Source organism: Lontra canadensis, unplaced genomic scaffold (genome assembly GCF_010015895.1).
Source record: "Lontra canadensis isolate GAN:19392208 unplaced genomic scaffold, GSC_riverotter_1.0 scaffold47, whole genome shotgun sequence".
Taxonomy (NCBI): Eukaryota; Metazoa; Chordata; class Mammalia; order Carnivora; family Mustelidae; genus Lontra; species Lontra canadensis.
Genome location: NW_022631041.1, coordinates 9934635 through 9958894, shown reverse-complemented (window position 1 = coordinate 9958894; position 24260 = coordinate 9934635). Strand labels below are relative to the sequence as shown.

The 24260-nt window shown below is 45.0% G+C and overlaps 1 protein-coding gene across 6 annotated transcripts in view; it reads right to left on the bottom strand.

The window, feature by feature from the left end:
• Window positions 1-342: 342 nt before the first annotated feature.
• The window catches only part of SASH1 (SAM and SH3 domain containing 1), a 195254-nt gene continuing 171336 nt past the window's right edge, over window positions 343-24260 (bottom strand). For all 6 annotated transcript variants that reach the window (XM_032873140.1, XM_032873141.1, XM_032873142.1 and 3 more), the window contains 8 exons: window positions 23633-23768; window positions 22501-22670; window positions 21560-21769; window positions 20651-20801; window positions 16399-16512; window positions 4566-5677; window positions 3201-3332; window positions 343-2073 (listed from right to left, as the gene is read on the bottom strand). In XM_032873140.1, coding sequence (XP_032729031.1) covers window positions 1810-2073; window positions 3201-3332; window positions 4566-5677; window positions 16399-16512; window positions 20651-20801; window positions 21560-21769; window positions 22501-22670; window positions 23633-23768 — 2289 coding nt within the window. In that variant the 3' untranslated portion in view covers window positions 343-1809. The remainder of the gene's footprint in view (window positions 2074-3200; window positions 3333-4565; window positions 5678-16398; window positions 16513-20650; window positions 20802-21559; window positions 21770-22500; window positions 22671-23632; window positions 23769-24260) is intronic.

Genomic DNA, 24260 nt, shown 5'->3' with positions numbered 1-24260 from the left:
CATCTCCGGCATGGGCACAGGTAGCCCTGCAACCCAGTCACGTTCCGCGGGGGCTGTGCGCACAACCCGAAGTGGTAAAATGGGCTGTTCTTAAGATTTCAGTAGAAAATTGGCAGCTTGAGCTTTTTAGTCTGCATTTCCACAACTTCTTCACATGGCATCTTCTAGAAGGTGAATATTATTGAAGAGACATATATTTTTTAAATGTGTACCAAAGCATGAAAAAATTTATCACCTGAGAACATCTCCTTTTCCTCAGAAACATGGATCCAAGTACAGAGAGCAAATGCTAAAGACGGCTTTGTAAATGAAACCACGCCCCCCCCCCCCCGCCCCGAGGGAAATTGTTTTAATGAGCAGATGAAATGTTTAATAAGAGCTTTTGATCAAGGCTTTGTGTTCAAAGTGTTTCTATTGTAAATGATCGCATTCAGTGCTTAAAATAGTTCTCATGATTAAGAATGTAAAGGAAATTCATTTAGTAAGCAACAGAAACCTTAATTTAGTTGCCTAAATTTCTATGTGCTAGAAAAATCAGACACCACACTAAAAAAAGGATGGAAAACGCTACAATCAGTTGGAAAACAATTGAAAATATGCAAATACTTAATACGTAGCTAACGTGGTTTATCTGGCTCCAAAATGAACTTTTATCCAAATTAAAAGAATATTCTCAATAAGGAAGGAAAATGGTATCTGAGTTATAAAAATTAGAAAAAAAAATTTTTAAATAGCTTACAAACTGCTTCCCTTTTTAAAAACATCTTTCTGAAATAGTCAACCTTCCAGTGACTTTGCAAAGCTGATCTGTTAGCCGATTTGGGGATGGACGTGGTCAGGAGTCCAAGTCAATACTGCAGTACGATGACCAACGTGGTAAACAAAACTAAACTGATTAAAGTGAAGGTAGTTGCTATACACACACACACGCACGCTCACCCACACGTGCACGCACACTCACGTACACACCCCATCTCTGAATTTCAGATAGCTTTTTACTGGATTTGTAGTTAGTGTAAAAACTGAAAGCCAACATGAACTTTGTGCCTGATAAACACCCCTACAAAATAAGCCATGTTAGAGTGAGGCAATTAGAAAAGCCCATTTTTGTTTTTTGCTGAAAACATCTCACATATGTTAGATGGCAGTCTAAGCTGAAGATTGGAAACTATGGTTACTGGGTAGTTAACACTAGGATAACTGCTTCAAAGCTTATATTAAGGCAAATAAAAGCTGATTGCTAGAAAGCAATTATTAAAATGTCTCTTGTTTACTTAAAGGAGAATAGGATTTTTTTTTTTTTTCCCTAGTGCAGCCAGATTTTCTTACTTTTGAACAAACAGGCATGGTCAATAGTGTACAGTGAACTCCCGAGTCTGTTACTTTGGCCTAGCTAAAGCCCGTCTGGCCCTCAGGTGTCCTGCAGGGCAACAGACAGAAGGGCAAGGGCGTTCTCAGAAACGAAACAGGCTGCCCCTCCCTCTGCTCCCAGCCTTCCCAGCACACCAAGATAGACTGGAGGCACAGCATGTGTGGCAAGTTGGCTTCCTGGTCCTTTTGTGTTCTGAAAATAAAAATAAGTGCTTGTCTTTTCTTTGGGGGTCAAAGAAAACCACACCAGTTTCCTCGAGGGGGCTTTTCTGGAGAAGAGAGGGTCATCAGTCCTGCGCCAAGGTTTCACGCTCTGTGTGGCCATACACTAGGCCTTTCTTCTGGATCTGGTCTGCATGTCCCGAGGAGGAGGAATTGCATTAGCATAAGCACAGTGAAAGGGTGGCTCTGGTCCAGGGAGCTCCATTTTGGGCCTGGCTACATGGCCTCGGGGCCTGGTGGCAGTTTGAAGAGTCTGGCTGCAGACACGAGCTTGCTAATGTGTCTCTCCTCTGTGATGCCGGCCTCCTGAAGGCAAATGTGGGACAGAGAAGGCACTTGGCCCAGTGTGCTGAACCCGGCTTCGGTGAGGGCGCTGGTGTACATGGGCAGACCGATGGAAACCAGCCAATCTGACACAGACGAAACGCATCCGGGAGAGAGGGGCTTTCTACAGATTTCTGTGAGTCCACCACTTGGGATCTGGACAAAGAAAGAAAGCAATTTTATGAAGACTTGACATAGGCCGCTGGAGGGCTCCTTCTATAACTAAAAGGAGCACGACTCAAATACTATACTGCCAGACTACTGGAAAGCGCTCGTGCCATGAGATGTCCGAGACCAAGAGTAGCCTCGAGAATTCTTTCTCAGCTTCTCAAAGGGGAGACATATCTTCAAGGAAGTTTTTCAGGTTCTAGAAAGTACTTGGAATTAACTCTAATCCTAATTATGTGTCCAAGTCTCCAAACTGTAAGCATTTCTATACCTGTTATTTTGTCTCCTTCAAGGAAATCCCTAGGTAATTCAAGAGGCAGGCCTGTGCGGTGTGTGGCAGACAAGATAGTCCATGGGCAGAGTTTTTATAAAACAGATTTTCCACTGTACTTTGAATCTACATTGACCAGAAAATTAAATATTTCATCCATGTAGTTATAAAGAAATTAAAATACAGTGATACCAAGTGTTGACTAGGGGAGGGAAATGGACATTTACACACTACTTCCAAGAAGACCAGGTGCTTCTCTTTCAGGAAGGTAGTGTACTATCAATTGTGCAAGTCCTTGAGATCTTGTATACGCTTGTGTAAGCAAACCCCCTTAAAGCACTATATATATACTCAGAAATTAATCTTGGGAGTCTATACAAAGATTATATATTAACAAGGGCATTCTTTACTAAATTTTTTGAAATAAGTTGGGGAAAAATTTAAGTGTTTCAACAATATAGGTAGGATTGGTTAAAAGAGGGCACATTTACTAGAGCATTTTGACTTACTGATAAAAGCATGTTCAGGAACAGATTCATGAAACTGAAAATGGGTTTCAGACCTGTTCATTTACCATTGTATGTGCAGAAAAAATGACTAGTCAGATTTTTAAGAACTTTTTCATACTGCTAGGATTATAGAACATTTTCATTTTTCCTTCTTTCCCAAACTGAATTTCTAAAACTTTGCAGGCTGAATATGTATTCCTTTCCCTCCAGGTGTCTCCTTTCCATAGTGGCCATGCTCCCAGGGCTACTTCGTGTTTGCCAGCATGCTCGTCAGCGCTCTGACTAAATGGGCTTCAAAAGCCGAACTGGGGGCACCGCAGGCGCCAGCCGCTCACCGCCATGCGGTGCTGCTTCCGCAGAAGCTTCACGCGGATCTGGTCCATGTGGGTGGCGATGTCCCTCTCGGGCTGATCTAAGTCCTCGGCGTATCTCTGCACCAGGGCTTCAGGGATCCCACAGCGGCCATGCTGCAGAGGGGAACAGAGACATGGCATCAAGGGCTGCAGGGGAATTTCTTCTTCCAACAACAGCAAACACGAGGTAGGGGAAGACACCGGTGGCTACTGGAAAGTAGCACCAACAGTTTTTCATTTTAAATGAATGTATTTGTAGTCAGGATGGATGTTTTAGAGAGAATGGGTTTACATTTTGATTTTCTGGTACCGATGAATTCTAGGGAAATGTTTTGAAATGTAGGTAAAGCAGAAGCGGTCTGCAGACCCTCTCCCAGTCTGCAGGGGAGAAGGGCACACTCGCGCCCTACAGGGCATCTACTGGTGGTGCTGCATCTCTCTTACCCTGTCAGGTCGTCGGCCAGTGCTTACTGTAGAGAACAGCTCTCACTACCTTCAGTTCAGAGGGGTTGATTCACTAAAGATCAAGGAGGAGGAGCAAGGGGTGGAGGATCGTACTTTAAGGGATTTGCGGTCAAAAGAGTTTTATAACCAGGACTCCCAGAAATGCGTTATCAAAGAATACACATTCTTAGGAGTAATGCACAGCTACATCTATTATCATTTGTCTTCAGAATCATTTTGGTATTGGTAGATCTACTCTCTCTCTCTCTTTTTTTTTCTAATAAGCGGTGAGTTTTCATATGAGTTTTCTCGGTGTTTCTGAGTGAGAGATCTCATAATCATTCCCCCATCACTCATACAGATAACTATACAATATAATTATGGCTGAAAAGGGTTCTGCAATTTTCACATTGCAATGTTCACATTTATTTGTTCCTAATAATACCTGCAGAAGGCAGTTGTGCAGCTTATTATTAATCCCATTTTACAAATAGGAAATGAAATGGGGATTTGTTAACATTTATAAATGTTAACATTTGTTAACATTTATAAACATACAGGTTCGTAAACATTGGAAACATTGGAAACTACAAGTCTGTCCAGTAAGCCAGCCGTTTCTGGAACCAGCTCTCCCTGCAAAATACAGCTGCCAAAATGAAAAATAAGCAAAAGAAGAGAGAAAAAGAAAAGAAAGGATAAGTCCAAGACTCTGTGTTTCATCTGGACGTGGCTCCCATTCATGCTAGTACCTGCCTCCCCGCCACTGCCCCCCCGCCCCCGACCCTCAGCAGAGTGTCGGTGGGGGTGCCCTCACCACTAGGCTGGCTCTGTGGGGCAGCTGTACAGCTCTTCTCACCAGGCTGCCTAACTTAAAGAAGCAGAGGCCCTTATGGCCTTCAGTACCTTATCAGAGTATGGCTCCTCAGTGAGATCGATGCCTTCAGCTTGTAACTTGTTTTCCGTGAGCATTTCCAGATCGACTCCCCGAGCGCAGGAGATCTTCCTGGTCAGAGCTGGGCCCAGCTTCACACCGTGCTCCTGGAGGCTTGTGCTCTCTGGGAGCTCGGAGAGCCAGGGCGGTGGTCTAGCGCTCGGGGGGCTGCCAGGCTCCTGTCCTGAGGGAGGCCTGGAAGCCTGAGGTGGGTGACAGTCACTGGGGCTGCCCTTTTTCGCAGGCAGGCTTGGGGCATCGGGGCCGGGGGGGCTCGGGTGGAGTCCATTGGCCAGGCGCTCTCGGCTCTTCTTGGCAGGAACAGGTGGAGGCTGGGCCGGATGCTTGGCCTGTGCTCTTGTCTCGGGGCCCCTCTGCTCAGCAGCTAGGCCTTCTTTGGTGCCCGGGGGGTGATACGTTCCTTCAAAATCGAGGCCTTTCCTGTGGCCCTCAAGAGGCATCCTTGTTAAACTGGGTTTGACTCCGGGATGTTGGGCATCATAGGTTTTGGGCAGACACGGAGGAGGGGATGCACCACAGGGCGAGGGTGCTGTGGAGCCTTCCAGTTTCCTAGTCGCTGGCTTCTGAGGTTCAGAACATCTCTTGCTTTGGGTCAGTAGCAGTGCATTGTCAACAGCAGGGTCTCGTTTGGGGCTTTGAACCTTTGCGATGGAGGGGGTTGTCTTTTGTGGCACTTGTGGTACAGTCTGAGGGCAGGGGTCTGTCACCTCGCCAGGCACATCCTTCTCAGCAGCAGGCTCTCCTTGAAGGTCATCCAGGGAGTGGGATCGAGGCCAAGCTTCCACAGCCTGAGGGCCGTCCAGGGTCTCGCAGCTCCGACAGATGGAAACAGGGAGGCTTCTTCGGTTTTTGTTCGGACCAGTCCCACACGGCTGGTCACAGCACTTGGAAGCTCGAGGGGTAAGGCCGCTGCCCAGCCTGCTCTCCTCCCCCTGCTTCAGTGCATCGGCCGACTTTGTTAAAGGCAGCGTTGGGTAGTGGCCCAGCTGATTCCTGTTGAATGACTTTAAGCTGGACTCCGTTGACGACTTGACAGAGAGAAGGCCAGTCTTCCGACTCTTGCCTGTGAGACAAGGAAATATCTTATAGTCATTTAAAAAAAACAAAAACACAAATCAGTCAGACTAATGTGTAAAGACATGCTGACGTAATTGATATCTCCAACTCTTGTGTCCCATTGCTGAATGATACTAAGGACAGAAAAATCACCATTTAGGACGTTGGGTGACAGAAGGTTATTATGGCCCCATCTTTATTTTTAGAAAGAATTCTCAGACTTATTAATGGACCCATAGAGACTGAAATTAATTGTCATGAGGAAAAGAAATAGGCTCTGTCAGGCAGTAAAATAAATCTAGACATTATGCCTAGAAATAATAGCGTTTGATCATCTGTATGCAGTTTATAAAGCATAGGACGGGATTTCTTTCAGGGAGGCCAATTTCCTGAGGTCAGGCTGTGAAGGGCCGGTGGACTGGATTCTACCTGTGTTACCCTAACGTTTACTGGTGACCACAGAACTCTCAAAGTACACCTTTCTCTAAGCTCTCCCCTCTTACTCTGGCTTGTTGGTGTGTGTGAAGTCAGCGTATCCTAGAAACAAGTCAGCCCATCTTGGTATAAGTCAGTAAACAAGCTTCACTAAGTATTTTGCCTGAGATAATCTGTAAAATACTAATATGGTTCTAATTTCCAGGGGAGCAACAGCCCTGATTAAGATCAGTTATCAGGCTGATAATTGAACTGATTAACCAGACATCATCTACTGATTTGATGGTTGTTAAGTCGAGGTCAACTGCTAGTATTGCTTGATAAGCTTTAAGGAGAATTTGCTTTGTGTGGTCAGGCCCTGTGCTAAATGCTTAGTTTTCATCAGTGCTTTTAACACAGACACTCCATAATTAACTGTCCTTTGCTATATTTCGGTTAATCCCATGTTTGATGTCTGCTTTGACGATGGGTTGAAATGCCTGAGAATATCCCAGACGATCCTACTATTCCAGGCCAATAGAAAAAGACACAAATTTTAAACCCACATCAGGTTTGGAAGATACAAAGAAAAGGCATACTGTAATCTCTGAAAGAAAGGCTTTCTTCCTGGTCTATTATTTCAGTAAACATTTCTAATGAAATATTTTAATTTAGAAATTTTGACATCTCCCCATTAAGGAATCTCAGCCTTTCAATAAAAAAGCAGTGAGGAGACATTGGGTGGTAGATGGACTGGATTAGGAAGGAGTAGATATGGTGCCCACTCTGGGAACCTGGAGATGGATACTTTTAGGTAAATGAAAGATCTTCTCTCATAAAGCCTCTGTGTGCTGTACAACTGAGGGAGAAGGAACAAGGAGAAAAGGCCAGGGCACCGTGACATTACTAATGGATTGGCCATTATCAGCAGAGAAAATCAGATTCCTTCTAGGATTCCCGTTTTCTACCAAACTCGAATTCCAAACTGATAATACTAAATGTATGATGTCAGGCGTAACTCCAGACACCAAGATGGATAAAAATAAGAGCTGCCTCAACCAGACTTATAAATAGCCCCATCCTTTTAAATCAGACACAAATCAACACATGAAGTATTCTGTACTTGGCAAAGCAGATGCATGGTCAGATGGCCTCTGTCCTCCCTTATGTGTGATAATGTGAGGCCTAAGACCCCGTCTGCCTGTGTGAGCAACATGCTAAGCGCTATAGATAATTATTTCATTAGTTACATGGAGAATGTCAGGTCATTGTTACTCCTAAGGATACTGACCACGGTCCCATTTTTTTAGTCATCACAGGTGAAATGGAAAAGAGAAATTACTTCTTCATGAAGCATATCCTGCTAAACGTAAAGTGTAAAAATCAGTTAAAATAGAAAATTCTTAAAACCGTTTTAGTATGCATTTTAGATATATGGCTTTCCTTCCCTTTGGCTATTAATAGAAGCTGAGTGTATAGACTGCACTTCCACATCTACTTGTCCTGCAAAGATCCTTGGGTTCACCCTGCAGGTCAAATACAGTTTGCCAGCTTCTGTCATTCCTCAGCAGGTACTCCTTGATTCTTTTGAAAAAGCATTAAGTCTGCCTGCCAGTGTTATCTGTGAAATCCTTACCAATCCAAAAACAGTTTGGGGAATGAAATTCCTGAAAATGTTTCGATGTGGAAAGGTTATTAACAGGAGAGGAAAAATCTTGGGGACTTACAGGAAGACTTCGACATTTACTAGAACTCGGACGTCACTGTGCCCCAGTGCTCTAGTGGTGGGCTTTCTAGTGTTCACGCGTAGTCTCCACACTGTGTTGTGCTGGTTTCAGGTGTACAATACAATGATTCAACGATTCCGTACATTTCTCAGGGCTCACCAAGTGTATTCTTCATCCCCTTTATCTCTTTCACCCATCCCCCACCACCTCCCCTTTGTTCTCTGTATTTAATAGTCTCTCTCTGTTCGTTTTGTTTCTTAAATCCACATATGAGTGGAATCATATGGTATTTGTCTTTCTCTGACTGATTTATTTCACTTGGCATTATACCCTTTAGGTCCATTCATGTTGCTGCAAATGGCAAGATTTTATTCTTTTTCTATGGCTGAGCATATATACTGCATCTTCTTCATCCATCTATCAGTGGACATGGGTTGCTTCCATATCTTGGCTACTGTAAATAATCCTGCAATAAGCTAAAGAGTGCATATATCTTTTCAAATTAGTGTTTTCATTTCCTTTGGGTCAATACCCAGTGGTGAAATTACTGGATCATATGATAATTCTATTTTTACTGTTTTTTAAAAATATATTTATTTTAGAGAGAGAGAGAGCATGAGTAGGGGGAGAGGCAGAGGGAGAGTAGCGGACTCCCCTCTGAGCATGGAACTGGACTTGGGCTCAGTCCCCCAACCCTGAGGATTATCACTTGAGCTGAAATCTAGAGCTGGATGCCTAACCAACTGGGCCACCCAGGCACCCCCTACTCTTTTTTAAAATGTTTCACAGAATTCACCTGTGAAGCCATCTGGTTCTGGTTTCTTTGGTTGAGAGTTTGGTTTTAAAAAAAATTTTTTTTTTTTTTTTTTTTTTTTTAGAGACAGAGCACCTGTACATGCGCAAGTCAGGGAGGGAGGGGAAAAAGAGAACGTTGAGCATGGAGCCCCATGTGGGGCTGGATCTCAAAACTGTTGAGATCATGACCTGAGTGGAAATCAAGTGTCAGACGCTTAACCTACTGAGCCACCCAGGCACCCCTTGTTGAGTGTTGTTGTTGTTGTTTTAAATTACTGATTCAATGTCATTGCTAGTGGCATTATTGATGGTATAGTGGTGAGCAAAATTGCCTTCCAATTTCACTGCTTGTAAGTGATCTGTTCAAATTTTCTTTCTTCCTGATTCAATTTTGGAAGGTTAGGTTTGTAGGAACTTACCCATTTCTTCTAGGTTGACCAATTTGTTGGCATGTAATTTTTCATAATAGCCTTTGTTTTTCTGTGTGTCAGTTCTTTTGCCTTCATTTCTGATTTGGGTCCTCTCTTTTTGATGAGTCTAGCTAAAGGTATTATCAATTTTCTTATCTTTTCAAAGAACCAGCTCCTGATTCCATCTGTTCCATTTTTTTAGTCTGTATTTCATTTATTTCTGCTCTGATCTTTGCTTCCTCTACTGGCTTTGGGCTTTCTTGTCTAGCTCCTTTAGGTGTAAGGTTAGGTTGTTTGAGATTTTTTTCCTGTTTCCTGAGGTAGGCCTATATTGTATAAGCTCCTCTCTTAGAACAGCTTTTGCTGTATCACAAAGATTTTGGACCATTGTGTTTTCATTTTCATTAGTCTCCAGGTGTTTGCTCATTTCCTCTTTGAGTTTTTGGTTGACCCATTTATTGTTTATTAGTACATTATTTAGCCTTCATGTATTTGTGCTCTTTCCAGATTTCTAGTTTCTAGTTCCTGGTTGATTTCTAGCTGTGGTTGGAAAAGATGTCTGATAGCACTCAACCTTTTTGAATTTGCTGAGACTTGTTTCTTGGGCTAACATGTGATCTTTTCTGGAGAATGTTCCATGTGCACTTGAATGTGTATTCTGTTTTGGGGTAGAATGTTCTGAATATATTTATTAGGTCCATCTGACCCATTGTGTCATTCAAAGCCACTGTTCCCTTGTTGATTTTCTGTCTGGATGATCTGTGCATCCAAGTAACTGGGGTGTTCAAGTCCCCTACTATTATTGTATTACTCCCAATTTCTTCCTTTATGTCTGTTAATATTGTTTTATATATTCAGGTGCTCCCATGTTGGGTGCATAAAGTTTTACAAATGTTATATCTTCTTACTGGATTATTCCCTTTATCATTAAGTAGTGTTCTTCTCTGTCTCTTGTTACATTATCCATTTTAAAGTCTATTTGTTCCAATATAAATACTGCCACACAAGCTTCCTTTTTACTTCCATTTGCATGGTAAATGTTTTTCTATCCTTTCACTTTCACTCTGTATGTGTCTAGGTCTGAAATAAGTCTCTTGTAGGTAGCATATAGATGGGTCTTGCTTTTCTATACATTCAGTCACCCCACCTTTTTATTGGAGCATTTAGTCCATTTATATTCAAAGTAATTACTGGGGTGCCTGGGTGGCTCAGTCAGTTAAGTGTCTGCCTTAGGCTCAGGTCATGATCCCAGGGTTAGGGGATCGAGCCCCATGTCGGGCTCCCTGAGCAGTGGGAGTCTGCTTTTCCCTTTGCCGCTAACCCACTTGTGCTTGTAAAGCTCTCTCTCTCTTTAATAAATAAAATCTTAAAAAAAAATCCAAAAACTCAAGGTAATAATTAAGTCTGTACTTATTGCCATTTTGTTACTTGTTTTACAGTTGTTTTAGTTCTTCTCTGCTCCTCTTTTCTCTTAATCTCTTCCCTTGTGGTTTGATAGCCTTCTCTGGTGATATGCTTGGATTCCTTTCCCTTTATTTTTACATGTCTATTACAGGTTTTTGATTTGTGGTTACCATTAGTTTGATATACAACATCCCATGCACATAGCAGTCTATATTAAGTTGATGGTCACTTAAGCTTGAAATCATTCTAAAAGCACTAAATCTTTACTCCCTCAACCCCATGTTTTATGTGTATGATGTCATATTTTACATCTTATTTTGTGAATCACTTGACTGATTTTTATAGATACAATTGATTTTACTGCTTTTGTGCTTTAATCTCAGTACTGGTTTTATAAGTGATTGATCTACTACTTTTACATACTACTATGATCTGCTACTTTTTGTATTTACCTCTGAAATTTTTTCCTTTCATCATTTTCTTACTCCTGATTATGGTGTTTGCTTTCCGCTCAAATAATTCCCTTTAGTGTTTCTTGTAAGGCTGGGTTAGTGGTGATGAACTCCTTGAACTTCCATTTGTATACTCTGAATAACAGCCTTGCTGGGTAGGGTATTTTTGGTTTTGTTGTTGTTGTTGTTGTTTTTCCTGTCAGCACTTTGAATATATCATGCCATTCCCTTCCGGCCCCTGCAATGGTTCTGCTGAAAAATCAGCTGATATAGCCTTATAGGGCTTTCCTTATATGTTAACTGGTGTCTCTTGCTGCTTTAAAAAGTCTCTTTGTCACTACTTTTTGCCAGTTATTACGTGTCTTGGTGTGGACTTCCTTGTAATGATTTTGTTGGGGGCTCTCTTTGCCTCCTGGATCTGGATGTCTGTTTCCTTCCCCAGATGAGGGAAGTTTTCAGCTATCATTTCTTAAAATCAGTTTTCTGCACCCTTTCCCCTCTCTTCTCCTGGGATCCCTATAATGTGAAGTTATTATGCTTGATTATGTCACTGAGTGTCCTTAACCTATTCTCATTTTTTTTTTTTTTGATGATTCAGCCTAGTTGCTTTCCAGTCCTGTCTTCCAGCTCACTGATCCATTCTCTGCCTCCTCTACTCTACTACTGATTCCTTCTAGTGTATTATAATTGCACATAATTGCAGTTATTGAGTTATTGAGTTAATCTCTGATTGGTTCTTTTTCCCATTTTCTATCTTTGTTGAAGGTCTGAGATTCTCCACTCTTCTCAAACCAGTGATTATCTTTATGACCATTATTTTGAATTCTTCATTGGGAATATTACCTATCTCTTTCATTTAGCTCTTTGGCTGTATTTATGTCCTATTCTTGTCTTGTTCTTTCATTTGGGACATATTCTTCTGTCTCCTTATTTTGTCTAACTCTGAATTTGTTTCTGCTTATTAGGGGAGTCAGTTATGTCTCTTTATGTAGCCTTACAAAGAAGAGGTTCTGTGGTCCCCTGTTCACCTCAGCCAGGAGCTTCAGGGGGTCTTCTGTGCGGACTGACTAAACCCTACTGTTGCGGCTGAGCCTCAACAGTTTGCCTTCAGTCCATTCGGCTGCTGTGGGCTGCGTTTGGTCCCTATGCTAAGAGTCAGTTTGGGGTGGTCATGGGCTTTCACTTGGGTGGTGTTGGCAGTCAGACCAGATGCCGGCCCTCTGCCTGTTTGCAAGGGCTGCTGTCACACTCAGCTGTAGGGGTTCTCTAGGTGTTGCCCTGAGAAGCTTCTATTGGTGGACAGGGCTGGCAGTCTGGCCAGATGGCTGCCAGCGCTACAGATGCACCGATCCATAGGGCACTCACCCTGCACTGCTGGTTAGAAGGTTTGGCTGCTGGGACTGAGTGTACTGGGGGTGTGTGGTTATCTTCCCCTCTCTGTGGGGCGGGAGTCACTCTGGAGAAGCAAAAGTCCCTGCCAGGGCTGCTTCTAGGTTGGGTCCTGGTGAGATCCACTTTGGAAGGAGTCCTGCCAACTGAGATGGTCTGGATGGGGCAAGTCCACAGGAGAACGCAGGGGCTGTGTGTGTGGTGCCAGCAAGGTAGCTGGAGAGTGTTCACCCTGTTTCCTACAGGTGGTCCAGGTGGGGATGGAGGCAATGGTACCTGCCTGCTCTTTTGTTCTTGGAGAAATCTCCTAAAGAGCCCAGTCTCTCCAGCAGCCATTCTGAGATTAGTAAATAAATCTCCTGCACACATACCCTGGTGCTTTTCAAACTGCTGCTTCTCTGCCATATCTCGGCGGGCTTGTTTGTTATGCTAGCTCTTTAAGGGCAAGGACTATTTCCTATCCCCCTCAGCTCTCTTGAAGCTGAGCCACTGATTTTTAAAGTACCTGCAGTTCAGCCCAGCTGGTTGTTAAAAACCCACAAACCTGAAACCCACTGGTTTTCAAAGCCATCTTCCATTGCTGGTCCCCCTTGTCTACTGTGCCTAGTGTGGCATCTGTTCTCAGTTCTCCAGTGCATGGGGTGTCCCTCCTGTTTGTGGTTAGTCTCGCCAGGAATTTAGTTCCTGGCCATGTCTCCACCCCTCCTACCTTTTTGCTATGTCCTTCTCTCAACAGTGAACTGGAAAGTCTGTCTTGCCCATCTTTGGGGTGTTTTCTGGGTTGGATGCACTGATGAGGCTGTCACCTGGTTGTGTCTACGGGATAAGGTGAGCTTAGGATCCACCTACACTGCCCTCTTACCGGAAGTCCTCCAGGTGGGTTTTCAGTCCCATCTTAACTGAGGCTGCTGTAACATTAGAGTTTCGGGAGAACCACTATCTCCCCAAATTGATAAGACACTTTGGCAGAGTTCATGGATCAAAGTTTGAGGTCCCCAAAATGCTCATCAGAACCGGGATTAGGGTGAGGTGAGCAAAGTGCCCGGGGCACCGATGGAGGGGGGAGGGGGCTGCTGTACCTGAGCGTGAGTGTCTCCTTAAAGTCTGCACTCTGCCTGATCGCTATCCCTCCCCCCACACTCTTGTCCTAGTTTTAGGGCCCATGATGGCTCTCAAACTATTTGTTTAAATTCTGACCGAGAGTAAGAAACACATTCTACATTCAGCCAGTATACACACATGTGCACAGAGACACATCCACACTGGAAAAAGATTACAAGTCTAACAATACCAGTCTTACCTTTGGAACACACCCTGGTATTTTCTATTCTATTCTATTTTACAAAACTGCTTTTCATGACCCTTTAAAATGATTTTTCCAATCCACTAATGAATTGCAAGCTGCAGTTTAAGAAGCTTTAGTTCAGTCGGTGCTCAGTATTTTAACATAAGGGCTACTTGAAAGGATTCCAGTGACAGCTAAAAACTTTCACCCCTGGGCATTTTTCATGATGGTCTTCATTGTGATTGACAGAAGTACAGGGGATCCTTTACTACTGATCTTGCTCTAATGGGACTCTGGGGGCCACAACAGGAAGCCAGAGCCACCCATGGTAAAGTGGGACGCCCCAGGACCCATTCCACATAAGCCGCCTTTTTGAGACACGGAAGCTTCCTGAAATTCCCTACTGAGTGCCTCCCCGTTAGGACAGGGAGGAAACAAATATGATGGACGTGTGGCCGTCAGCTCACCCTCCACCTCAGTAACTGCTCTGCAGTCAGGCCACACAGCCGTCAAGGTGTTTACGACACTGCTGCTGTTGTGACCCTGAATGGATTGTCTAGCTGGTAAATTGTTTTCCTTAAGGACCTAATAGCTCCCAACACTCAAATGCTGGTTTTTACTGTGAAGAGAAGAGGACGTAGGAGACACACAATTTAGGTTTTACAGCTGCAGGTATTTTGGATGCAGTTTATACTGCCTCCCACGGCAGGGCAGTCGGGAGGAGCAGAGTAGAGACTGACTACAGATGGGGAGGGAGGAGAGGTCAGGAAGGAAAACATTCCTGCCGAGTTCATAATGGTAACAGAATACTCCTTTCTCAGGAAATTGTACTTTTCAAATCATGTATTTTCAAAGCAAGAGTACCCTTTTTAATGAAGCTTCATTTATAAAAAGATCTAAGCTGAGATGTAGAGGTGGCTCAAGGCAAAGCTGGGGCACCCCCTGTCCCCACAGCTTCCATCCCTCCCATTGCCTAGCTCCTGGGACCCGGGCACATAGGACGCCACTGACCAGGGCTTATGCGCTGCCTCACGAGCACTGTCACATTCATCTCGGCCCTCAGTGAAAATACTTTCCTAGTGAGGACTAGAACAGCTTGGTTCAAGATTTGAATGGGGGTGGCGTTGGGCAGAGATACTGACCATGTTCTTAACTGTCAAGTGGACTAGGCAGAAAAGATGGGGGAAAAAAAGTCACACGTATTTGGAAAATGTCTTGCTTCTAAAGTGCTTTTTGGTGGGAGTTGTGGATTTGTGGCAGTTTTCTACCTGGCTTGCATACTGTTGTGCTGCTTTTCAAAGTGAAATTTATGGCTGGTCCTGTGGTTCCAAAACCTGTCTACTGAACATCTGTGTGCGCATAACTGTGACGGACAGATTATAAAAGGGAACCACAGATTCAGGCTGCGTTTGTCATCTGCGTGAGTTCAGCACTTCATACCCCAACTAAGGGCAAAAACATCCTCCCTTCTGGTGAGGACAGCATGGGTGGGCCTGGCCTGCTGCTGTGAAGTCTGGGGCCATAACGCTGAGCCGCAGTTGTGCTCTCTGAAGGAGAAGGAAGTACCGTATCAGATGCATGTAGTTGGGTGATGTCTATTTTGAGATTTTTTTTTTTTAAACAAAAATGTGGTGTTTTATCTTGCCATTTGCGACGACGTGGATGGAACTAGAGGGTATCATGCTTAGCAAAATAAGTCAATCAGATAAAGACAACTATCATATGATCTCCCTGATATGAGGGAGAGGAGATGCAACATGGGGGGTTAAGGGGGTAGGAGAAGAGTAAATGAAACAAGATGGGATTGGGAGGGAGACAAACCATAAGTGACTCTTAATCTCACAAAACAAACTGAGGGTTGATGTGGGGAGGGGGGTTGGGAGAGGGTGGGATTATGGACATTGGGGAGGGTATGTGCTATGGTGAGTGCTGTGAAGTGTATAAACCTGGCGATTCACAGGCCTGTACCCCTGGAGATAAAAATATATGTTTATAAAAAATAAAATTAAAAAAAAAAATGTGCTGTTTTAAGATTTAATCATCTAGCCTGTATTTATTCAGAGATGTAGCTTCCATGGAAAGGAAGCAGGAATATTTGGATAAAGTCAGTCTTTTCACTTTCTTTCAGAATGAATTAGATGTTTTTGCACTGTCATCTCTAATGTACCACTGCCAGAATCTGTCTGTTCATCATGGAGTGCCTACAGCCATGATCCACAAGAGAACACGTCAGCCTGTCCCTGGGCAGTGTCCCAACACTGGGGGCTGCCGCACTCGGGCTGACTGCCCAGTTTGTGGTCTGTGTTTAATAAATGCCAGGTATTAATATATCCTTACTTTGGTTAGCTCTTAGAACAATCTATAAGAAAGAAACTCATTTACTATTTCAGTGGTGAGGGGACTCAGAGGCATGAAGTCATTTGAATGAAGTCTTGGCCTTGTAAATGCTCTATTCAGGGTTCAAACCCCTCAGAACTGGGACTTCTGGTTCTAGACCCTATGGCTCTTTTCATGATCTACCTGGGGCTCAGGCTCTAAGAGCCTCAGGGCAACAGAAAGTTGAGGGTCCTTTCTCTGACACACAGGTGTCTTCAATTCTCCATTTATGTGTGAACTGGGATGGAAGATTGAGAAGACCACTTGTTTCTCAAAAACATCCACTGCCTTGTTTCTTGAGAGTTGTTCAGTCTTTTTAAGAATCTTAATTAAGCACCAGTGATCCTGGAAAAATTCTTCTCCCTATTGCCAGTATCCCCAAAAGCATGGCTTAGGCTGAGGAAGAAAGTGAGTCATAAATGACCCAAGTGGTTTGTGTATTAAGGCGCATTTGTAATTATCTGTGTGGACATTACCGTGTTCCAGGTTCTCACTGCTTTCGTAGCATCCTGAGTCTCGTGGAGAGCATCCGCTCAGGCCCTGGCTGTCCACCAACAGTTTCTCCTGGGATCCTGACTGGTCGCTGTTACCTGGAGAAGGTAAACACACAGCAGGGAATCATAAAGGGAGGGAAAAGCCAAGGTTTTCCTGATTTTATCCTGCTATCCCTATACGTTTTTAGGCCTTGAGCTTCTGGAACAGAGCTAACTGTTTTAAAGTAAATGAAATAAAAATGGGGGAGCTCAGAACAGATTTTGTGCAGGTCATTACCCAGAGGATGGCTCTGGCTTCAGGCCAGTCAGGAAGAGGGAGAATTCAGAGCACTGTGTGGGCAGTCGGGGAAGCTTTCTGAGGGATGGTACTATGGATTGGGAGCCAAGAGTGAATATTCCCCTTTCATAAGCAGGTTATCTTAAGATTTGTCTTCCAAGTTATTTGTTACCAGCTTTCCCAATTTGGAAGCCAATGTGAAAGTAAGTGGTAAATGAAATATTGAATTTTATTACAATTTGGGAGCATTCTTAGGTCTTGGCGATAAGCGCTGGCTCTCATATTCTCTCAACAGGAGTAAGATTGGCAAATGGGGACATGAACCTGATAGGGGCACATGTTAAATCCTTCTGTTTTTGTTGTTTGTAGTGTGTTTGGAGGTTTTCTTTCCTTTCTGCCCTTTGTTTGGGGTCAGCATTTCTATTCCCTGTGTACAAAAGTAAGACAGGAAAGGTTCAGGAATCCCCCTAACTGGGACACTGAGTCATGAACACTCTTCAGGCGGGTGACTAAAAGAACCCTTAAAGAGAACTACCATGCCTAAAGTCAATCACATGGGAAATAAGGAGGGGGGCCTTCATCACCCAGTGACATCACCCACCCATTCTACAGAGTGGGCACATAAGACCTTACAGGGAGTGAGGTTACAGGAAGAACATCTTTGTATTATTATGCAGAGAAAGTACTTGGTCACATAAAACAGAGACCAAAAAACATTTTCTACATAAATGGCTTAAATTTATTTTCTTTTCTCTTCATTGCCCTTCCCCCGACCACATACATTTAAAAAAAATAAAACCCCAGAAATCTGATCCTGTTTCTCAGGTCATTAAACAATGAATTGTAGGAAGGCAGATGACTGCCATTCCACAATGTGCCAGCTGTCCCTCCAGCCCACTCTCCACTTCCTGTTTGCATTTCTCACATGGAAACCGTTTCCTGGCACTAATCATGGCAGAGTAAGCCCCTGAAGTAGAACCCCAAGTTAAGAAGTACTATTTTTTAAATGACTAATGAAAAATTAATGGAAGCACAACAGCAAAACCTTCCCCCGCACCATAAAGTGGAACATTCTAGAGTGATGTCCTCATTATGTGGAAGTGTCTGAGGATTTGAAGTGGCCTTTGTCCTCGTCTAATATGTTATTTAGGAAAATGATACATGTAAAATGAGGGCTTTCAGCTATCAGTTACAACCCAAGAAGAGGAATCAATGTAGTTTGTCCTTGGCGAGACAGTTCACTGTACCGCCGCAGCCAAAACAGACTCCACAGTGCTGACTGATGGGAATAAAAGAGAACACTTGCCCCTGTTACAGTATGAAAATGCCGACTGTGTCTGCATCTTCATGGCTGCCAGCCTCACCAGACACAGCCAGGGTACCTGAAGTTACGAGGAGTGAGGGGATCCCTCACATTACCTGAAAACCAGTTCAGAGGATACAGTTCAGAGGCCTACATCAAGGGGCTATGGTCACTTCCTGAAAGATTCATTCAGCTACTTAGCAGGAGTCCAACTATCAAGTTTAGGGAAAGTTCCTCACACTAAAAGCCAGTATTTACCAAGTAACTTGTCCTCCTTCATTAGGGAGAGCTCTCAGATGGATGGCAGATTCAAGGCCATTCCTCTCCCCCACTTACTAGCATGAATGCCAAGGTATAAAGGAAAAGAAAGAAGGTGAGTTAGGACCATGAACATTCTCATAGGCAAAGAAGCTCAGAGGACTGGGTTTGGGGGGCTGAAACCCTGTGTGGGCATGACCTGAACTTGGACCTGAAGGGACTTTCGGTTAAAGCCCTCCTGCATCTCACATACACACAGGGAGTAAGAATAACCTTGGGAAAGAAGAGGGAATGGGATTCTTGGATGGCAGGCCTTTCAGTGAGCTTTTAAACAGTTCCTTGTATTCTTTAAAAAACTGAAGCAAATAGGCCAAACTGTTAGCTGTAGTTGGATTTAAGAAGTAGATATATGGATTTGTTTTTTCTCTGTAGTTTTCGGTATATTAGAAATAATTGCTGATTAAAATTCTTCTTAAAATTATCTAACAAGAGTTTTTATTTGGCAGGCTTAGGACAGTGATTTTGGTGTCATTGCAAGGAAATGCTATCAGACAGTCTTTTCCAAGTGGAACTCTGCACGAAGGCCTGCACTTCCATGCACAGATGAGCAATCAGAGTGACTGGGAGGTCTGCCTGCCAAACGATGCTGGAGATGTGCCTCTTGCTCTCGTGAGTAGCTGAGCTAGAAAAGCTGTAAGATCTCAGTAGATCTCTAGATGATCTAGTGCACAGAGATTTAGTTTGCCAGAAATCTATGGTATTCCTTTAGGTTTTTACTTTTTAAACAAAATTTAACTGCACTGAATGTAAAGTCTTATAATCCTAGGATAGGTCCGGATCCAGACCATTGGCACTCATCAGCACCCCGGAGCCCCTGAAGCCTTTGAGAACCAGGAACAGGAAGGGCTACTTTGTAGATTGGGGATAGTCTAAGCAATGGCCCAGCACAGCTCTGAAATGGTATTTATAAAGAAGCAAAGAGCCCTCCTTAGACTTCTGAGTATGCATCATGAAAGGCAGATTCCCTCCTATAAAATATCCCCTGGTGCCAACCTCAGGACATGCTCCCAGGAGGGGCAATGAATCTGAGCCCATGTGGCAGGAAAGAGACGAAGCCCAGATCCATCCTGTCTTATCCTCAGTGTGTAGCTTTGCTCCCCCTATGCTCTAAATGCTACAGGAAACATAACAGATAGGGTTCATAAGCCAGCTCTTCTCAGTGGCTGAGGAAGAGCAAATAGCAGAGCAGATGTGGTCCAGGAGAGTAGACGACTTAACATTGATATTAATACGTCTGGCTGGCCACACCAGGCACGGGGCCAGAAGGCTCTCTGTCCACAACCAGGCCACATGGCCCCACCCCAAGAGATAGCTCCCCTCCCAAGAGACCTGGTTATAAAGTAGGATTAACTATGAAGCACAATTCTCTTCTGATCTATCCTTGAAGGCAGTATGTTTATCTAGGGTTCAGATACCTATCTAATGGTGTGTGGTCCTCAGTGTTTCTCAGTTAATTCAGGGGGAGGACCGATTAAGCAGAAGTGAATTTAACTGTACTCACTCACTTCTATGTCTCCTGGGCCTGATACATCCAGTCATGTAGACTTTTTTCCCCACCATTAACTATGGTTTTGGTTTGTCTTTTAGCAATAGAAATGCTATTAGCTGGTGAAGCAGAACATTTGAAAGAAAATGCATCTGAATTCAATAACTAGAAAAGATACTCCCCTCTTGATGAATAATTTCAGGGGTATTTCTGATGTCATGTTGGAGAATAAAGAGCAGATAAGACTAGGTTAATGGAGCAGAGGATACGGTGTATTCAAACAGACTGTAAAAGCCGTGAGCTCACTGAACTCCCCACCATGGACTGTAAAGCCGAGCTCTCGCCTCCGCAGAGACCGTAAAACATGGGATTCTCCGCTCTCCAAGTTCCCCTCAGGTAGTTCCCGCTGCTTCAGGGGAAGCTGATGAGTGTCATTTAGTCCTAAGCCCTCCCCTTTGATAAGGGAACAACTCTGGAGTGCTCTGAGGAGGGACAGGCCCTTGGCTGGCAGGACGCTTGCAGTGCGTCTGCTCCTTTGGTGCCCTGGCAGCCCAATGACCTGCCGTGGAGCCCACCAGGCTGAAGGCCCCCTCTGCCGTGTGAGGACAAAGGAGAGAGTGTTTCCTCCCATGTTACCTAGAAACATGCCAGGAGAGGCACCAGCAGGAAGGTCTTCTTTTGCCCTCCCATCAACCAAAATGGCTACATGGGGAATTCATGCCTTTGTGCCGTTTGACCTAATGCAAGACGGACCCTGGCCTGTGATGGAGCAGGACCAATAGAGTGACTCCAGGGACCCCAGCATGTGGCTAAGCTAACGAGGGACGCCTGGGTGCTGGGAGGCACTTACTATCATATTCCTGCAACAGCTCCACTGCTGTCAGGAGAACAGCCCTGTGCTCCGGGTCCCTGATATTTAACTCATCCAAGTCCTCCTCCTCCAGGAGCTTAAATGTGTCCAGGTCTTCGTACCCATTGAACAGGAAAGTGGGCATGTGCTCCTGTGAGGGAAGGAACAGAAGACACGGGGAGTCAGCAAGTGCTGCTCTGGGATACTTGGCCAACACCTGGCCTCAAAGCCCTGAACCCTTTCCGCAGTCACTTTTGTGCTAACTGGAAGATTCGTAACACTCATTCATCATCTGTTCTGTACCTCCCAGTTGCACGGCTTAACAGGCCGGCGGGGCATCTCATAAATCATGGGCTAAGAAGCTGTACCTTGTAGGCTGAGATGGACTCCACTGGCTCACATTTTAATTGGGCCTTTGCCCTGACTGATGCCTTTAATGCCACACAGTGAACCATGGGGGTCACTTTCCCTTCATTTACAGAGCTACCAAAATCCAACTCAAAGCCCTGTGACTTCCTCAGGAGCAAGAGAATTTTCAAGGACACAGGATCTCCTGCTGGGGCCCCAGCGCACTAGATCCCGGGAATAATGGGGTTGGGGGGCAGTGGGCCACTCCTCAAGGCCTGGGGGGGCCCAGGGCTTTGTGCTCACAGCTCTTTGAAAGCTATTCTTGGGGCTAGCAGCACATTCTGACCCGGGACTTGGGTGGTCCCCCCAGCAGAGGTCAACAGCAGCATTAGCATACTGGTACCTATGTCTTTCGAGTAATGGATACTCGTCCTAGTAATGGGCTGCCCTGCTGGATGACACCGATCACCCCCTCCCCTTCCCGGAAAGTGCCCTTGCTTAATTTAGGAAAAGGAGAAGGCAATAGGGTGCCACGTGTGACTGGAACAGGAAGAAGCTGACTTTCAGGTTGATCCGATCCAGAAGATCTTCCACAGATTTGGGCTGGGGTGGTCTTCCTTTCCTCCTCCTCCTGGTGGGGCGCTTAGGCTTTTCTTCTTCCTCATTTAGCACATCTACGTAGATGAACTTGAATGTGCCGACCTTGTTATTCAACAGACCCATCCAGGTGCCCATGGGTGGCTTGCTGATTATATCGATGATGTCTCCTTTCTGTGGCCCAGGAAACAGAGATCTTTCCATTAGCTCCATCTCTAGGCATGAACCATGCATCCGTTACATGTGTTCATCATCACGTAGAAGGGAAGCTACTGAAGGCCAGAGTCAAGGTTCCACAAATAACTCTACGTAACTGGGAGCCCGGCAGAGAGCCAGATTCCTTGCATGCCTGAGGTCTCCTACCCTCCACCCCATGCACCATGAGATGAAGTGTGGCTCAGGTCTGTCCTGGTGCTTTTGGCTATGTGGGCACCTGGCTTTCTGGACACCTGGCCATCATCCACAACTCCCCCCTCCTAGAGAAAGATTTTCCACCCACTTAGCAAAGGCCAGCGCACTCCCATTCTGGAACTGCTTCATACACTGTGTGCAGCTCCAGCCGCCCCGTTAAACATCACTGGTCGGTCACACAGAGAAGGCAGTAAAGTTTTTTCAGCTAGACGAAGAAAATGGAGGGTGGCGGGCAACTGAGTTCTACAAGGAAGCTGAGGTCACAGGTAAGGGCTAGGGGAAGAGGTGGAGATGACAAGAGGAGTAACACAAACCCTACCTCTGTTGTAAGTGCTTGTTGGGTCTCTGACTTGTTTTTCTCTACAGATGAGACCAGTTTATCACTGTGGCCAAGATACCAGCATGCACTACAGGAAGCCAGCATTCAACAGCAAGGAAAAGAGATCACCTCTTACAGACACGGAGAGTCGCTCTGAGGCCAGGCAGAGACCTACCTTGAGCTTGAGTGAGTCCGTGTCATAGGGACTAGGCGTGAAGTCGGTGTGTACCCTGGCGCGCCCACAGAACGGACCCCGGTAGGGAGGCTCCTCGTCATCACCGTCTTCCGACTTGACGCTTTCCCTGTTGCTGGTCGAGGAATCAGTGGTACTTACTGTCTGACCACCTGCACAGGAAAAATAGGAAGAACAAAGGTCAATACAGACTTCCGCACAGCAAAGCTTAAAGGCACAAAACTCAGGGACAGAGCAGGGAAGTCACAAACCACAAGCGTATGTCAGGATCCCAGCAGGGCTGGGTTAGGAGGCCAGGGGATTCGAGTTTGCTGACTGTTATCCCTAATCAACCACCTAACTAGACTGGGAATCCAGCAAGTTCTCTACGAGCCAGACTCCCTAATGGAGGACACCACAAGCCTTCCACAGTCCTAACCTCTCCAGCTTACTGTTTTTACCCCATTTTACAAATGAGGAAAATTCAGAGAAGTCAAGGAACCTGCCCCAGACCAGCTGCTTTGAATTACTCTCTTCCCACACCCCCCCTTCCCAGTACCCTCAGCCGACAGAGCCGACACCCCCGAGAGTCCTGGCGTGAAGAGCACTTGTTACGTGTATAACATTTATAATTCTCTCTCCCCACCCGCCTTTGGTTGGTCCTTATTTTTTTTTAAGGAATTTATTTATTTGACAGAGAGTGAGAGAAGGAGAGAGAGCACAAGTGGGGGGAGCAGCAGAGGGAGAGGGGGAAGCAGGCTCCCCGCTGAGCAGAGAGCCCGATGCGGGACTCGATCCCAGGATCCTGAGATCATGACCTGAGCCGAAGGCAGAGGCTTAACCACTGAGCCACCCAGGCGCCCCTTGGTTGGTCCTTTAAGGAGCCTTTCCCCTTGACTTGTTCCTCTCCCTTCTCCAGACCTTCCTCAGAAGTGCTGTTTTCTCCAAAATTCATCACCCCCTCTCTTGTGCCCCTGAACAAACATGCCCCTTGGCCCGCCTAGTTTGCAGGTCTGTCTCTAGCGCACCCTACAGGTTGGAACTTGGTCTGACTCCTTAAATCGCCCCTAGACACTCGGCAAAAGGCTGATTTTGATGCCAGCTGCAAGCACATATAATGATAAAGCAAACATACTCATTGAGCTCTGCCCGCTCAGAGAACTGCGCAGACTTTCCACGGACCCTCCGGCTTTGAGCTTGGGCTTGTCCATGTGTTCACCGTCCGGCTGTGAAGGTGGAGGGGAGCCAGGCATGCCGTCGAGGCCCGAGTCCTGGAATGGGTTTCAACACAATTAAGTTGCGTCAGGGTGCACGGACGTCATCTCACAATGTGAGGCAACTAACCCTCTGCTAAGGCAATCACAGCCATTTTTGTAACCATATCTGATTCCATACCCGATATTCTTTTTAATCTATACCCTCGCTTCAGTTGAGATTTGTGGCTCACATAACTCAGTCATTTTTCATGCTCAGATAGATTCTCCTGAAATCCCTGAGAAAAATCTACCTCTGAGAACATTTCATTAAAGGCTTAGAGACTTCTAGTGTCATCTCAAGGCTAGTGATAAAGCTGCAGTTTGAATGCAGATCAAGTACAGTCTACCTGTAATGTAGTATCTGAAAGTGCCATCAGAAAATATTTAATCAGAAATGCTTACACCTAAAAAAGGAAAGAAAAAGGCCAGATTCTTTTTCTGTTTACATGAATTCTTGAAATTAGCTAACGAAATGCCAATTGGGAATACAAATAGAGCAAAAATACC